This window comes from Leptopilina boulardi, unplaced genomic scaffold (genome assembly GCF_019393585.1).
Source record: "Leptopilina boulardi isolate dan_hultmark-lab unplaced genomic scaffold, ZJU_Lbou_2.1 LbouV2_195, whole genome shotgun sequence".
NCBI lineage: Eukaryota > Metazoa > Arthropoda > Insecta > Hymenoptera > Figitidae > Leptopilina > Leptopilina boulardi.
In genome coordinates this window covers 629,817-648,275 of record NW_026137746.1, presented here as the reverse complement: position 1 = coordinate 648,275, position 18,459 = coordinate 629,817, and the positions used below count along the sequence as shown (strand labels likewise).

Sequence of the window (18,459 nt, the reverse complement as noted above, 5' to 3'; positions counted from 1 at the left end):
ATTGTTTTAATATGTAAGAACACTTTAAAATAGTGATAGAGAGATGATTTGATTAAAAAATTTAGCAAATTTTGTTTTAAAACGTTTTCTGCTACAAGAAAGTGTAAAATGACGATGTTTGTGAAATGGTTTGTACAGTGTACATGTGTACATGTTTCTTTCAGTTATTCGAAACAATTAGTTGAATTTAAATTTATTTGATAAACATTTCAACTTACCGATTTATTTTCAGCACTCATTATTTATTACAAGTTAAAAAGAACCGACATAACATAAACAAAACTCTGAGAGACACTCACAAGGAAGAAGCACTGTACAAACCATTTCACAAACATCGTCATTTTACACTTTCTTGTAGCAGAAAACGTTTTAAAGCAAAATTTGCTAAATTTTTTAATCAAATCATCTCTCTATCACTATTTTAAAGTGTTCTTACATATTAAAACAATTATTTAATATTATATTTCTTAAGAAAACATTTTTTGTATAAAACAATTCAAAAATACCCGCCGTGAAAATGACTTTTCACGCATTTTCACGGTCCAGAAATAATGTTCATCTGATCGAAATTTGAGGTATATAAGCACCTTTATTGTTTTTCGGACAAGTGGTGATTTTGACAACTAATGATTATAAGTTTTTACGGCACCTCAAAAATTTCTTCTCTGATTTAGAGCATTACTTCTCAACCCTGATCTCTATTCATTTATTGTAAAAGTGCACTGTTAGGGTTAACAAGTGGAAAAGCAGTAGATTGAAAAGTAAGTATAAACAAATCAATTTATAAATAAAATTCCTGTTTATTTTTATTATTTGTCTATTAGAGATAAATAGTATTAAAAAGAATAAATATACTATGTTAATCAATGTAATAGAAAATTATTATGAAATAATAGTTTTTTTAAAATTCTTATTAATTCCAACTTGTGTTTGTGTGAAATCATGAAAATTGTTAGAAAATAAATAATTTATTAATTAAAAAATTTAAATAATTGTTTATAAATTATTGTATATGATTTGAAGTAAATTTAATTTCACATATATTACAAACTGTAGCACTTCTCTTTGACGGGTGTTTGATGACTTGCATTTCAATATACAAATTTTTGAAGTGAATTAATAATTAAGTGATTGTTATGAAATTTAGTAATTGTCAAAAAAAAAAGTTTATTTTATAAATACTTAATTTTTAATTCAAAGACAAAGCTCTGAATCAAAATTAAAAAAAATTATCCCGGATTTCAGAATCTTTGAAGCAGTATTAAACGATCAATAGATGATTTAAAAGATAATTTAATAAGAATTTATTATAGTTAAAATTTTTCTCATTTTTTCTAAACTATATAAATTTAACCATAACAAATAGAATCATGTAAATCAGGAATAAAAATGTTAACGTGAAATTTGTAAAAAGTAATTTTATGTTTGAGCAACAAATTTTCGCTTACAATAAATATATTAACCTTATATAATAATAATAATTTCCGTATTCATTCATTCATTCATTCCGTCTGTCCACACTTAAAGTTAGTCGTTTTTTTTTCCTCTTGTTTTTCTAAAATTTTGACAATTCTTGATTTCGTAATATTTTATGGTTAACGTGATGGATATTTTTATTCATCGTCATTAATTAAGTCACATACTAACACAGATTTACAAATTTCCAAATTTTTTTTATCATTCGAACAAAAAATTTTTTTTTTGATTAATGTGTGTTTTTTGAGTAAGAAAATCATATTTTTAAATTTTCTTTTCTCGTGCAATTTTTTTGTAACAGCAAAGTAACCTTTCAAAGCATTGGTCAACCAATAAAATCCATTCAAAATTGTCAGAGTTACAGTCGATTAAAGTTCAAATTTCAAGAAAATTTTAATGATTTTTAGACATTCGCCTAACTTTCGCTAATTTTTTCAAAGTCAAACAATCAAAAAAAGGCAAGTTTTAAATTTTTTATTAATAATATATATTTAATAACGAAACTTTTAAGCCTTTATAGACCTCGATCGGATAAAAAATGACAATTCTACACTAGATTTATTGAACAAAGTACTTTTTCACTTTTAATATATTTTCAAGTGATTTCGATCTATCTCAGTTTTGTATAAAACTAAGTTAAACGAAGCTCACCAAAATGAGTACTCGGGGGTTTAAGGGGTCGCTGATTACGAATCTGAGGTCAGTTTTTCAAAATTCAAAATGGCGGATCCAATATGGCGGACAAAATTTTAATAATTAGAAATGAATTTTGAAAAACTGACCTCAGATTCGTAATCAGCGACCCCTTAAACCCCCGAGTAATCATTTTGGTGAGCTTCGTTTAACTTAGTTTTATACAAAACTGATATAGATCGAAATCACTTGAAAATATATTAAAAGTGAAAAAGTACTTTGTTCAATAAATCTAGTGTAGAATTGTCATTTTTTATCCGATCGAGGTCTATAAAGGCTTAAAAGTTTCGTTATTAAATATATATTATTAATAACTCGAAGTGATGGTTCAATTTGTTTTTCATATTTTAATTAAGACGACCGAGTGATAAATTCAATTATTTATTTAAAAATTTGATTTGATTACTAACTATTGAACAAAAAATTATTAATAAAATTTAACGAACAAAATTGCAGAATATCTTTGAAAGAGCAGAATGAACTATTGTTGGATAAAAATTACAACTGTTCACCAACTTTAAACAAAACAAAATATATATATATATAAGTGAAATAACAATTATTTAATAACAAATTTTTGCGCAAAATAATTTATTTTAAAAACCGTGCAACTGAATCTTTCAAAATTTAATAAAATTAATTTTATTTATACTTTTATTTGTTGTTAAAAACAATTTTTTAGTTTGAGATTATGTTAATGGACTAAGCACTTTTGAAATTTAATTAATTTAAAAACAAGTTAAAAAGTTGTTCATTTTTTTTATAAATATTGATAAAATGTAAACTTTATATACACCAATCGATTTGTTTTAATGTCAGGAATGCAACAAAATTTATTAAAAATTTTCATGAAGAAAAAAGTTATTTCAAAAAATACAAAAAACGATTTTTTTCAAAAATTAAAAAATGTTTTAATTTATAGATTTTCAGTAAAGTATAGACTGCAATGCTTTTTTTTTGTTTATTTAACAGAATGGCTGTAGATATTTCATTGGAAAAGGACGATGGTGTCCTAAAAGAAATTTTAAAAGAAGGAGAAGGAGATGAACTTCCATCGCCGGGTTGTACTGTTAAGGTGCATTACACTGGTACCTTATTAGATGGAACAAAATTTGATTCTAGTAAAGATCGCAATGAACCATTTTCATTTGAACTCGGTGAGGGAAGAGTAATTAAAGCATGGGAAATTGGAACAGCAACTATGAAAAAAGGCGAAGTTGCAGTACTTACATGTGCACCAAAATACGCATATGGAAAAGGAGGAAGTCCACCAAAAATACCTCCTAATGCAACTCTTAAGTTTGAGGTTTTTATAATTTATTAGAAAAGTTTCTTTTTTAAAACTAACATTTAACAATTTAATTAACATAATAATGAAAATTTAATTAATATATATATATATTTAGATAGAAATGTTAGGATGGAGTGGTATGGATATAAGTCCAGAAAAGGATGGTAGTATTGAAAAAATCCAATTACGAAAAGGAATAGATATGACAAGTCCAAATGATGGAGCATTAGTGAATGGTATATTTATTAATAATTTAAAAAAAAAATTTATTTTTAATACTAACAAAAAACACAAAAATTTTCTATTTTGTAATTTTATTTAAAAAATTTTCAAATTATTTGGGCATGTAAAGATTTTTCTAAATTTCTTTAGGAATTTATGAAAACTTAATTTTTCTATATTTCTTATTAAATTTATAGTCCACATTTGAGCCGCCGAATATTAAAACGGCACATAAAATTTCTACAGCGGTATTATTGGCCCCTGGCATCTTAAAAATCAATTTTTTCAAATTACTATCTTGTAGGAAATTTCTTGGCGCATTTTTTTTTCTTCTCATAAATTTTTTTCTATTTCTAACCGTTTTTGAAAAAAAAAAACTAAATTTTTCTCAAAATCACTTTTAATTAAAATTTTCACTTCAACTCGTTCTAAAATAAAAATTTCTTAATATTTTTCCATACAATAATTTACACGCGCCACGGTGGGTCTGAATAAAGTTCAACCCAAAAGTGCTTGCGTATCAAAATTTCTTCCTGATTTCTTTTCTAGGATGTCTCCTGATAACTTTGAGCCCAAAAAAGAAAAAATCGCTTGGGCCATTTTTGAAAAAACTCATTTTTTCGATATTTTGAAAATATCACTAAACATATTTTTTAAGAAAATGGATAATAGTAAGGTTATTAAAGTTTTAAATCATTTAAATTAACATAAATGAAAAGTCCCTAGGTGCTGAATTCCTTGCAACAAATAAAATCCACAAAAAAACCTGAAAAACCGTGTAAAATGTGTTAAAAAGTCAGTTTTTTGAAAATTACTCTCTTCCATTGCATTTTAACCAGTTAAAGACCTATACGTAAATTAAAGCTTATAAAATTTTCTGTAAATTAACAAAAAATTGATCGAATTATCTTTAAAACTGTTGGAGTTATGACCTGCAGAGTGCGAAAAATTTCCAAACAAAAAATAATAATTTCAGATTTTGTGAAATAACTAGTTTCCAGTAAATCTAAAAATACTTCTACTTTGAAACAATTAAAGTTGACATAATTTTGAGGAAATCAAAAAAAAAAAAAATAGCCTTCCAGCTTAATTAGAACCGAAGTTATAACCGTCTGAAAATTACTCTCTTTCGTTTTATTAATTTTTATTTCTATAAGATCAACTATTTTAAATTTGATTAATTTGGACAATGTTAGTTATAAAATCAGTAATATTAAGTTAATCAAATTAGAAAATAAGAAATATATTATTATTATGAACAAACAACTTTTAAACAATCTTAACAAAAACTTGATAATTTTTAGAACTAACATTGTCCAAATTAAACAAATTTAAAATAGTTGATCTTATAGAAATAAAAATTAATAAAACGAAAGAGAGTAATTTTCAGACGGTTATAACTTCGGTTCTAATTAAGCTGGAAGGCTATTTTTTTTTTTTTTGATTTCCTCAAAATTATGTCAACTTTAATTGTTTCAAAGTAGAAGTATTTTTAGATTTACTGGAAACTAGTTATTTCACAAAATCTGAAATTATTATTTTTTGTTTGGAAATTTTTCGCACTCTGCAGGTCATAACTCCAACAGTTTTAAAGATAATTCGATCAATTTTTTTTTAATTTACAGAAAATTTTATAAGCTTTAATTTACGTATAGGTCTTTAACTGGTTAAAATGCAATGGAAGAGAGTAATTTTCAAAAAACTGACTTTTTAACACATTTTACACGGTTTTTCAAGTTTTTTTTGTGGATTTTATTTGTTGCATGGAATTCAGCACCTAGGGACTTTTGATTTATGTGAATTTAAATGATTTAAAACTTTAATAACCTTCCATTTTCTTAAAAAATATGTTTAGTGATATTTTCAAAATATCGAAAAAATGAGTTTTTTCAAAAAAGGCCCAAGCGATTTTTTCTTTTTTGGGCTCAAAGTTATCAGGAGACACCCTAGAAAAGAAATCAGGAAGAAATTTTGATACACAAGCACTTTTGGGTTGAACTTTATTCAGACCCACCGTGCGCGTTTTATTTTAAACTATTCTTTGAATGATTCTTCATTCTAATGCTTCATTTTTTAATTTAAAACGAAGTTATTAATTTTTTTCTTGCTCAGTGTTCCAATAATGCATTATATTTTTCAAACGCTTCGTTTATCTAGGAAATTTTCTCTGAGGAAGAAAATAAATGTATATTTTAACTGATTTAAAATGTGGAATGTAAATTTTTCTTGGAATTTACTTTGTGTATTTTTTTAAAAAAAATGTGCAGTTGAAGGTATTTAACGTTTTAACTTTCAGTTCATTTGGTGGGAAAATGCGAAGATAGACTCTTTGAAGAAAGGGATGTTCAATTTAATCTTGGAGAAGGAGAAGACGTAGGAGTTGTGAAAGGAGTAGAATTAGCATTAGAAAAGCTAAAGAATGGAGAAACTGCTAGATTAAAAATCAAGAGCAAATATGCCTTTGGAAAAAGTGGAAAATCTGAATTTAATATTCCTCCAGATACAGATGTAGTGTATGAAGTGGAGCTGAAAAGTTTCGAAAAGGTATATAATTTTTATTCTATTCGTTTTATTCGTTTAACTATTTTAGTTTTGGATAAAACAACTGTAACTGTATTTTGATTTAAGTTGTTGAAAATTTTTACAAGACCAGCATTTTTTTTTCAACTTACAGAGCAGTTGCATTATCTCAATGACGAGTATTTTTTTTTTCTAATACATTTATCTTATATAATTTTATTTTCTTTATCTAGACACCTGATTCATGGTCAATGGATAATCCACAAAAAATTGAACAAGCAAAAATTCTAAAAGAAAAAGGAACAAATTATTTTAAACAAAATAAATTTAATATTGCCATTGAAATGTATCGAAAGATAAATAATTATATATCTTACGATAAACTTTTTAGTGACGACTCGAAAATCGAAAGAGATAGTATTTTACTTGCGACTTATTTAAATCTTGCACTTTGCTACTTAAAAATTGAGCAATATAATGAAGCAAAAGAATATTGTAATAAAGCTTTGGAAATTGATCCCAGTAATGAAAAGGCACTTTTTCGACGAGGTCAGGCACATCTTGCCTTAGCGTCACCTGAAATAGCAATTAAAGATTTTGAACAGGTGGTTAAAATTGAACCAAATAATACCGCTGCTGTGAAGCAAATAACTGCCTGTAACAATCTTAAGAAGAAACAACTTGCCGCAGAGAAGAAACTTTATTCAAATATATTTGATAAATTCGCTGCTAAAGATAATCATATTTCTGAGAAATAGTGATATCTCCTTTTTTCTAATTACATTTAAAATAAAACTATTTGAGAATGACAACTTAAATAAAACTCAACAATTTTCAATATTCAACAATAAATTTCTCAATATTCTACAAATAAATTTTTCATTAAATGATGTCAAGTTGAAAAATTAAGAGTTTTGTTTGGATTGTCTTTAAATAAATATGTTATGAAATTTCATAAATTTTTGATTTTATGTACCTTAAACATTATCTTAAATTTCAAATTTTATTTGCTTAAAACAACTTTTTACAATTTTTACAGTACTGAAGAGTCAAATTTTTTTTTACGAAATATTAACATCGATGTTAATAATAAATAATTTTCCTGACTAATTATTATTAATAATAAAAAAACCGCTGCCAAGTTGAAGTATAAACTTTTTGTGTTCATTTCATAAACACTTTGCTTCCCCATAGAGATTTTTTGTGATCAATTTATAGTAACTTCTTTAGTATTTTTTTTTTTTTGAAAAATCCTTTGAGGTAGTTTTTCAACTCATAATAATGTTTTAATTTTCTATATTTCCAAGCAAATACAGTACATCTTTAATTTGGGTGGTCCACTTTAAAAATTTTAACTCTATAGCTAAATTTCAATGTTTTGAGTTTCGAAAAAAAAAATAATAAATCATGATTTATGATAATTTACAATTATCTCCAGATGTAGTTGACTGATTTCAATTTTCTTTAAAATAAATTAAAGGTAATTTCTTATAAACAATTATGTATTTATAACATGTGACCAGGACAGTTAAAAGGGATCTTATGTCCGAAAAAATTAATTTTCACTTTTCTGTTGATTCTTATAGAAAAAGATGTGTTCTTTATAATGCAACAAACCGCACATCTCCAGCTTCATTAGTCTTTGTACAAATACGTTTCAAAGATGGACGCAACTGGTTAAAAAATTCGTAAGAAATTTAAGTAGAAAATAGGTGAATAAAAATTGATCAAATTTGCTTGAAACACGTTACTCAGGGGTTTTTGAGGTCGCTGATTACGAATCTGGCATTAGATTTTGAAAATTCAAAATGGCGGATCCAATTTGGCGGATGACAAAATTAAAAATTAGTTCAATTTGCTTGAAACTTCTTACTCGGGGAGTTTTTGAGATTGCTGATTACGAATTTTACATCAGATTATTAAACGAGTTTTAAGACATTTAAAATTTTTGAAATCTGATGGCAAATTCATAATCAGCGACCTCAAAAACCCCCCGAGTAACAAGTTTCATTTCAATTTGTTAAACTTACAATATGTTTGAAGCGAATCCATATGATTCTTTCATTTTTTCAGGTGCCATATTGGATCCGCCATTTTGAATTTTGAAAATCTGATGGCAGATTCATAATCAGCGACCAGAAAAACCCCTGAGTAAAGAGTTTCAAGCGATTTCAACGTGCAGGAGCATCATTTTCGACTTTGAAGTCGTTTTTCTCGAAAACTTGATTTCGGACGTAAGGTCCCTTTTAACTGTTAAAGTCACACATATTTTAATTAGACTGACGATTTAGGAGGTATTTATAAATTTTCTGGAATTTCTCATTATTTTTAACAAAATTTAAGAAAATGATTGACTTTTTCTGTAAATTACCTTCATAAAAAAAGCGTGTTTACGATAAAAATAAGTCGTTGCAGATCAAAATTGAATTAATAATGTAGAAGATATAAACACTGAAGGAAATAGGAGTTTATGCAATAAAAATGCTTTGATTTTTTTTTTACAAGTATTGTAAAACATTATCTAATTTATTTATAAACTACTTTTTGCTCACTAATTCTGTTTTGTTTTCTTGTTGTAAGTGTAATACTTCATTATCATTTAAACTTTTCATATTATCTTCTTTTGATGTTTGTTCATTATCAGCAGTTTCATCCATATTTATTTCTTTATTGCCATACAATCCAGGATAATTTGTCATGCAACCTTGCATTAATTTAAAAGCATCATAGCATTCATGGCCTTTTGGATCGGATGTTGAATAATGAAAACAGGAAAATGCTTCTCGAAATTCAACGCCACATGGTCCTGTTGCCATACCACCAAGACAAGGACAATTCCAATTTATTTCCCCATTAGACAAAATGAGACCGGGACTTGGTTCTATTTCAGGGAGACTAATTTTACTAGGGGTCGCATATTCCTCCTCAGAATTGAAAATAATTGTGTCCTTTCCTTCTTTATAAATTACAGGCATCTTTTTGAAATCAAATTGCCAAATATTCTGTAATAATTAAAATTGGATCACTTTAAATTCTAAAGTTTCGATTTTATAAAATATACATTTTATTAATAAATTTAACAAAAAATTTCTTAAAAATAGGTACACGGAAAGAAAATAAATTTAAAATTTTATAAAAGCACTAGCAAAATTAAACGCGCGCAAGCGCGCCAAATTAATATTATCAATAATAATTTAATTTATTAGAATATTATTACATATTAAATGATAATAATGAAAATTATATGTTTATAGGCCTCGGATTATACGACTTTTTCCGACTTTTTTCAAAAATACGACTTTTATCGACTTATTTTAATAAAATGCGACATTTTTTTTACATTTGAAAAAAAATGTAAATAAAATACATTTTTTTAGTATAAAATTTATATCTTCTTCAGATCTTCTTCAATTCAATTATTTAACAAATTTTGAACTAAAATGTTTCTTCACTAAATTAATTATTTTTAATAATTTTAATTAAATACATCACAAATTCAATTATATCAAAATTATTTTTCAATTAAATTTTTTATGAAATGTAACAAGTGTTTATAATTTAAAAAAAAATATCACAATAAAATTGAATTATTTTTTAAAAATTTCAATTCAAAATAAACTAAAATTCAATTATTACCCGAAATTTTAATTCAAAATCAATTAAAAATCCAATAATTATCCAAAATTTTCAATTTAAAATTTAATTATTTACCAAGTTTTCAATTTAAAATGAAATAAAAATCAATTTTCTAAAATTTCTATTCAAAATTAATTATCCAAATTTTCAATCAAAAATGAACTTAAATATTTAATTATTATCCAAAATTTCAATTAAAATTCAATTATTTCCCAAAATTTTCAATTCAAAGTCAATTAAAATTCAATTATTTTGAAAAATTTTAATTGAAATTCAATTATTTTCCAAAACTTCAATTCAAAATCAACTAAAATTCAATTATTTTCTAAAATTTCAATTAAAATTCAATTATTTAAAAAATTTTCAATTCAAAATCAACTAAAATTCAATTATTTTCCAAAATTTCAATTGAAAATTAACTAAAATTCAATTATTTTCTAAGATTTCAATTGAAATTCAATTATTTTCAAAATTGGCAAATTAAAATTAACTAAAATTCAATTATTTTCAAAATTTTCGATTTAAAATCAATTATTTTCCAAAATTTCAATTGAAAATCAACTAAAATTCAATTATTTTCTAAAAATTCCTATTGAAATTCAATTATTTTCCAAAATTTGCAATTTAAAATCAACTACAATTCAATTATTTTCAAAATTTTCAATCCGAAATCAAGTAAAATTCAATTACTTTCCAAAGTTTCAATTTAATATTAATTGAAATTCAATTATTTTTCAAAATTTCAATTCAAAATCAATTAAAATTCAATTATTTTGAAAAATTTTAATTGCAATTCAATCATTTTCTAAAATTTCTATTCAAAATTAATTATCCAAATTTTCAATCAAAAATGAACTTAAATTAATTTATTATCCAAAATTTCAATTAAAATTAAATTATTTGAATTATTTTTCTTTAGCTTCACCTTACTCCTAGAAAGTACGAAAAAAACATTAGAAGACGGTACGCGGACATAAGCCCCTTCAAAAAAAGTTTTTTTCCCGAAAATTGCAAAAAAAATTCGAAAAAAATTTATAACATTCGCCTTGACGAAATCTTGAACATAAAATAATTTTTTTTAGCTTCCCCTTACTCCTAGAAAGTACGAAAAAAACATTAGAAGACGGTACGCGGACATAAGCCCCTTCAAAAAAAGTTTTTTTCCGGAAAATGGCAAAAAAAATTCTAAAAAAATTTATAACTTTCGCCTTGACGAAATCTTGAACATAAAATAATTTTTTTTAGCTTCCACTTACTCCTATAAAGTACGAAAAAAATATAAGAAGACGGTACGCGGACATCAACCCCTTCAAAAAATGTTTTTTTCCGGAAAATTGCAAAAAAAATTCATAACTTTCGCCTTGACGAAATCTAATACATAAAATAATTTTTTTTAGCTTCCCCTCACTCCTAGAAAGTACGAAAAAAACATTAGAAGACGGTACGCGGACATCAACCTCTTCAAAAAATGTTTTTTTCCGGAAAATTGCAAAAAAAATTCGGAAAAAATTTATAACTTTCGCCTTGACGAAATCTAAAACATAAAATAATTTTTTTTAACTTCCACTTACTCCTACAAAGTACGAAAAAAACATTAGAAGACGGTACGCGGACATCAACCCCTTCAAAAAATGTTTTTTTCCGGAAAATTGCAAAAAAAATTCTAAAAAAATTCATAACTTTCGCCTTGACGAAAAATAAAATATGAATTATTTTTTTTTAGCTTCCACTTACTCCTATAAAGTACGAAAAAAATGTTAGAAGACGGTACGCGGACATAAGCCCCTTCAAAAAAAGTTTTTCTCCGGAAAATTGCAAAAAAAATTCGAAAAAAATTCATAACTTTCGCCTTGACGAAAATTAAAATATGAATTAATTTTTTTTAGCTTCCACTTACTCCTAGAAAGTACGAAAAAATCATTAGAAGACGGTACGCGGACATCAGCCCCTTCAAAAAATATTTTTTTCCGGAAAATTGCAAAAAAAATTCTAAAAAAATTTATAACTTTCGCCTTGACTAAAACTTAAATCTAGATTAAATATTACTTGTTCTTCTATTTTTATTGTTTTTATTATAAATATTAATAATTTAATTTTTATTTTTATTATTTTTATCAATCATATATTTCCATTCAGTGTTTGATGACGTGGTTTGAATGTGATTGAATTTCATTCTTTTGTTTTTAAATTATAACCTAAGGATTTTCGTAATTTGCGTAAGAATTGTCAAACTGTTTTATATGTTTCATTCATTTGTTTATATGTTAGTACCAACATAAATTTTTTCAAAAATTAACTTGAAGTTGATAACTGGGTGCCAGTTTCAGTTTCATAAATTTTCAATTCAAAATGAACTGAAATTTAATTATTTTCCAAATTTAAAATCAAATAAAATTCCATTATTCTCAAAAATTTGAATTAAAAATTAATTGAATTTTCAATAATTTGAATTTAAAAGCATCTAAAATTTAATTATTTCTAAAATTTTCCATCGAAATTTTTTTTTGAAATTTAATAATTTCAATTATAACTCTAAGGAAATTCAATTATTTTTAACTATTTTAATAATATTCTTTGAAAATTCAACTATCTGAAACCAGTTTTCAATTAAAAATGATTTTCAAATTATTGTATTTTGTCCGCATTTTCTAATAAATTTTTAGTGAAATCATCTAAAATTTTAATTACAAAACACTTAAAGTTTCAATTACTTTCAAAAATCTCAATTTTAAATCTTTGAAAATTCAATTAAATTTAAAAAATGTTTTCCAAAAATTGTTTGATAAATTATTTTTAGTTCTGTAAAATTTAATAATTGTTTGAAAATTAACAATATCTTTTGAAATTTAATTATTTCTAAAAATTCCAACTTTAACCCTTCGAAAAGGATTATTATTAAAAAAATAATTTTTTTATTTAAAAATCTGTAAAATATTTTTGTTAAAATAAAAAACAAATCCACTTTTTTTTGGAATATAAATCGACTAAAACGACTTTTTGTGTCTTTAAGTTGATTCGAGGTCTGTGCTTTTATAATTAATATTTAATAGGTATTCGTTGGCCTCTGGTACCTTAAAAATTAATTTTTAAAAATAAATTTTTTTCAAATTACTATCTTGTACAAAATTTCCTGGCGCATCTTTTTTCTCATCATAAATTTTTTGTATTTGTATACAATTTTTGAATGAATATACAACTTTAAAAAAAATTTCGTTGGTAAACGTTGTGTACTTCAGCTTCGTGAATTGAATTTTCGAATTTGGAATTTTAAAGAAACTTATTCCGAAATTTAGAAACACAATTATACAACTTTGGCAAAAATGAGAAAAAGAATTGTTAAAATTTGACACGTTATTAAGATTACTATTCAAAAAAACACGTGAAATCAGAAAAGGCCAACTTCAAGTTAGGACAGAAGGACAGACCAAGCATTTTATTATTATATAATTTAACAAAAAATTTCTTGAAAATAGGTACACGGAAAGAAAATAAATTTAAAATTTTATAAAAGCATTTTCAAATTTTGTAAAAGTATTTTCAAGTCGTGAAAAATAGTGTAAAAAGCGAAATTTCCATATAAGAAATACTAATCTTTAATAAACTTTTTTGAAATTTACTATAGTTATAATAAAATTTAATATCATTTAATAATGAATCAAATACATTCTACAAAATTTCATTATAACTATAGTAAATTTCATCAAAGTTTATTAAAGATTAGTATTTCTTATACGGAAATTTCGCTTTTTACAATATTTTCCACTTTCTTGAAAATACTTTTACAAAATTTGAAAATGCTTTTATAAAATTTGATTATTTTCTTTCCTTGTAAAAAGGTGAATTATTTACCAAAAATAGGTGACAAAAAAGTGATTAAAAAAAAAACTAATAATGAAAACTGATTAATATGCAAAATAAAGAATTTTTATTTATTTAAATGAGGATTATTTGAAATTTTTAATCAATAATTGAAGAATTAACAGTTGAAAATTTGGATAAATTTTATTTTTGATAAATTGAAATTTAAATCAATCAAAATTTAGATGAATAATTAGAATAATATGAATAATTTATTAGAATAATTTAAAATTAAAAGTCAATTCAAATTTGGGTAAATTAAATTTTGAATAATTTGAAACTTAAATCAGTTAAAATTTGGATAATTAAAAATTTGAATAATTTGAAACTTAAATCAATTTTAATTTGAATAATTTTAAAATTAAGTAAATTAAAATTTTGACAAATAGTAATTTGAATAAAATAAAATTCAGATTAAAACTTAAAGCCATTAATCTTTTCATAGATTGCATTTGATTTATATTTTAATTAATACATTTGTTTTGACCAATAAAAAGTAGAATTGATTAAAAGTTTAAGCAATTTAAATCGATTATAAAATTTGAATGGAAAAAAAATTAGAATTAAATTAAAATTCAATTAATTTAAAAGTTAATTAGTTTAATGAATTATTAGTTTAATTTTAATAATAATAATCAAAAATATAAAATCATAATGTCAAGTGTTTATATTTTTGATTATTCTAAATTAAATTTCATTTTGATTAGAAATAAAAAATGTATATTTAAAAAATATTTATTTCAAATAGTTTTAAAAAAACATTTTTTACCTCATAAATATAAAATCTAATCTATCCTATAAGTCACGTGCAAATGTTATGTTTACAAATTTACCCAATTTTTCGTCGTCTGCTCAAACAAGTTCAGACATTAAAAATTTTATTATATATTTCAAGCATACATATAAGTTGTATATTTAGAAAATTAATTTAATCGTACTTTTAATATTGACAATAATAAAATCAAAAAAAAATTATATAATAAAATTAATTCACAATTCAAATTTAATGAGTTCAAAATTTCTGATGACATTTTTTATAATATTTAGTTTCAATTTTGTATTTACAATTAATTAATTTTCGCTCTAATGATCGTAGAATTCATGTCAATATAGAGGAATTAGTTTTAGACAAACTTACTACTTCAAAAAGTGTTGTAGTTGTAGAAATTAGATTTTAAGAAATTCTTTAAAATCTTTTGAATTTTATCCTTTAACTTAACCACAAATTAATCAGTCATATCAAAGTGTTTCTACAATAGATTGTAAGTACAGTCGGGCTTTAAGCCATAGAGATAATATAAATAGAGTGGAGATGGTCTGTATAGAGGCGTCCGTTTGATAGAAAGAGAACGCGATTTTAGCACCAGTAGGTGTCTCTCTTGCGCTGGTGCTTATTGAAGGACAGATACTGGTGTTAAATCTTTCTTCTCTTTCCAACCCATTCTGTTTATGTCAGGACACTTCCCTCTTACGCAGCCGCCTATACCTTGTCTACTCTATTTATATTATCTCTATGCTTTAAGCACAGTCACGTTTATGCAGCCAATGTAGAGTCAGCATAATGAACGACGAGAGTATCCCCACCACGAGTCACACTGGACGTAAGAAGCAAGAAGGCACCATAAATTTTGAAAAAAATCGCAAAAGACAAATTTTTTGTTGTTAAACAGTGACTTTCAAAAAGGTGGATTTTATAAATAAATTAAATATACTTTATTTATCTAATTATTAATTGCATGGAATTCAGTTCCATTTTGCAGTTATGGATGAGGATTTAACATATTTAAATAATAAATAAATTGAAAAATGCAAATTATTTATTGTATCAAAATCAAATATTTCAGTTTATAATAAAAAAGTAAAAATTAAGTCAAGATAACTCAGTAGTAATAATAATAAATTTAACAACATTGTTTCTGTCCAATGAAAGGTTGGTTTCCATTTTCCCCACACGACAAAATACCCATTTTCCATAATTCTAGTCAACTACCGCACCCTGTTCTAGTGAAAATTTAGTGACTTTATTGTTAAAATTAAAAGTTACTAATTTTTCACTAGAGCAGAGTGCGGTAGTTGTTGAGAATTATTACAAATGGCGAGTGGGGACAATGGAAACCAACCGAAATGGAGCATTTACACCTTTGGTAAAAAATTATTTTATTTTGCATTTTCCGAAATATACAAACCTGATTGCAGAATAGAATTTAACCAATCAAAATTCAGTCTCTTGTGGCAAGGTAATATTTACCGTAAGAGACTCTATTTTTATTGGTTAAAATCTATTCTGCTAATCGGTTGGTTTCCATTGTTCCCACTCGCCAAAATCCCCACTCGACATTTGTCATAATTCTTGTCAACTATCGCACCCTGCTCTAGTGAAATTTTACTGATTTTATTGTTAAAATTAAAAGTTACTATAAAGTTACTAAACATTCACTAGATCAGGGTGTGATAGTTGACGAGAATTATGACAAATGGCGAGTGGGGACAATGGAAAACAACCAAGATGTTGCTTGAGTGTGTCAGTGCTCCAGTAAACAGCGCCAATTCGAGCAAGTGGCCGCTGAATGAACTATGATAAAACACATTATTTTACTATTTATTGCTTTATTTTTATTATTTTTGCGTTAAGTTATATAGTAAATGAGAAGAATAGCGAGATTCCTTACGCCAAACAAAATCATTTTTCCAAAATTTTAACCCGAAATCTTTTTTTTTTTGCAGAGAAAGTTTGAAACCACAAAAAACGTCCTTTGCCCACATACCAAGAAGACTAGAACCAGGAGGTGAAACTTCCACGCTTTACCGCAGTGAGTAGTGGCATGGTAAGCGTGCACACGGTGGGCGTGTCGTTTAAGTTCGTGCACTGCTAATAGAACGAATTTACGAATTCTGCGCATACTATCCATGTAGGTTTTGAAGGGGAAATTTCGTAGCAAGCAGCTGCAAATGTTTGCGTCTGCTTGGTTAGGTAAATTATATAATAATAAAATGCTTGGTCTGTCCTTCTGTCCTAACTTGAAGTTGGCCTTTTCTGATTTCACGTGTTTTTTTGAATAGTAATCTTATGACGTGTCAAATTTTGACAATTCTTTTTCTCATTTTTGCCAAAGTTGTATAATTGTGTTTCCAAATTTCGGAATAAGTTTCTTTAAAATTCCAAATTCGAAAATTCAATTCACGAAGCTGAAGTACACAACGTTTACCAACGAAATTCTTTTTAAAGTTGTATATTGATTCAAAAATTGTACAAAAAATGTATGATGAGAAAAAAGATGTGCCAGGAAATTTCGTATAAGATAGTAATTTGAAAAACATTTATTTTTAAAAATTAATTTTTAAGGTACCAGGTGCCAACGAATACCTATTAAATATTAATTATAAAAACACAGGCCTCGAATCAACTTAAAGACACAAAAAAGTCGTTTTAGTCGATTTATATTCCAAAAAAAAGTGGATTTGTTTTTTATTTTAACAAAAATATTTTACAGATTTTTAAATAAAATTTTTTTTTTTTTTAATAATAATCCTTTTTGAAGGGTTAAAATTGAAATTTTTAGAAATAATTAAATTTCAAAGATATTGTTAATTTTCAAACAATTATTAAATTTTCCAGAACTGAAAATAATTTATCAAACAATTTTTGGAAAACATTTTTTAAATTTAATTGAATTTTCAAAGATTTAAAATTGAGATTTTTGAAATTAATTGAAACTTTAAGTGTTTTGTAATTAAAATTTTAGATGATTTCACTAAAAATTTATTAGAAAATGCGGACAAAATACAATAATTTGAAAAATGGTTTCAGATAGTTGAATTTTCAAAGAATATTATTAAAATAGTTAAAAATAATTGAATTTCCTTAGAGTTATAATTGAAATTATTAAATTTCAAAAAAAAAAAATTTCGATGTAAAATTTTAGAAATAATTAAATTTTAGATGCTTTTAAATTCAAATTATTGAAAATTCAATTAATTTTGAATTCCAATTTTTGAGAATAATGAAATTATATTTGATTTTAAATTGAAAATTTTTGGGAAATAATTGAATTTTAATTGAAATTTTGGATAATAATTTAATTGAAGTTCATTTTTGATTGAAAATTTGGATAATTAATTTTGAATAGAAATTTTAGAAAATAATTGAACTTTATTTCATTTTAAATTGAAAACTTGGTAAATAATTAAATTTTAATTGAAATTTTGGATAATAATTTAATTTAAGTTCATTTTTGATTGAAAATTTGGTTAATTAATTTTGAATAGAAATTTTAGAAAATAATTGAATTTTATTTCATTTTAAATTGAAAACTTGGTAAATAATTAAATTTTAAATTGAAAATTTTGTATAATTATTGGATTTTTAATTGATTTTGAATTAAAATTTTGGGTAATAATTGAATTTTAGTTTATTTTGAATTGAAATTTTTAAAAAATAATTAAATTTTATTGTGATATTTTTTTTTAAAAATTATAAACAATTGTTAAATTTCATAAAAATTTTAATTGAAAAATAATTTTGATATAATTGAATTTGTGATGTATTTCATTAAAATTATTAAAATTAATTAATGTAGTGAAGAATCATTTTAGTTTAAAATTTGTTAAATAATTTAATTGAAGAAGATATGATGAAGATCTACATTTTATACTAGAAAAATGTATGTTATTTACATTTTTTTCAAATGTTAAAAAAAATGTCGCATTTTATTAAAAGAAGTCGATAAAAGTCTTATTTTTGAAAAAAGTCAGAAAAAGTCGTA

The 18,459-nt window shown here is 24.4% G+C and overlaps 2 protein-coding genes across 2 annotated transcripts; one reads left to right on the top strand and one right to left on the bottom strand.

Annotated features, from left to right (window-relative positions):
• Window positions 1-596: 596 nt before the first annotated feature.
• Window positions 597-7,161, top strand: LOC127278138 (peptidyl-prolyl cis-trans isomerase FKBP4-like). Its single transcript, XM_051299697.1, has 5 exons — window positions 597-761; window positions 3,142-3,475; window positions 3,576-3,696; window positions 5,979-6,226; window positions 6,436-7,161. The coding sequence occupies exons 2-5, from the start codon at window positions 3,143-3,145 to the stop codon at window positions 6,958-6,960; spliced, it is 1,227 nt and encodes a 408-aa protein (XP_051155654.1). The 5' UTR covers window positions 597-761; window position 3,142; the 3' UTR covers window positions 6,961-7,161.
• A 320-nt stretch (window positions 7,162-7,481) lies between these two features.
• LOC127278148 (mitochondrial intermembrane space import and assembly protein 40) lies at window positions 7,482-15,000 on the bottom strand. The gene is made up of 2 exons (XM_051299709.1): window positions 14,835-15,000; window positions 7,482-9,204 (listed from the first exon to the last, which is right to left on the bottom strand). Exon 2 carries the CDS (start codon window positions 9,175-9,177, stop codon window positions 8,740-8,742), a length of 438 nt encoding a protein of 145 aa, XP_051155666.1. The 5' UTR covers window positions 9,178-9,204; window positions 14,835-15,000; the 3' UTR covers window positions 7,482-8,739.
• Between the last annotated feature and the right edge of the window lie 3,459 nt (window positions 15,001-18,459).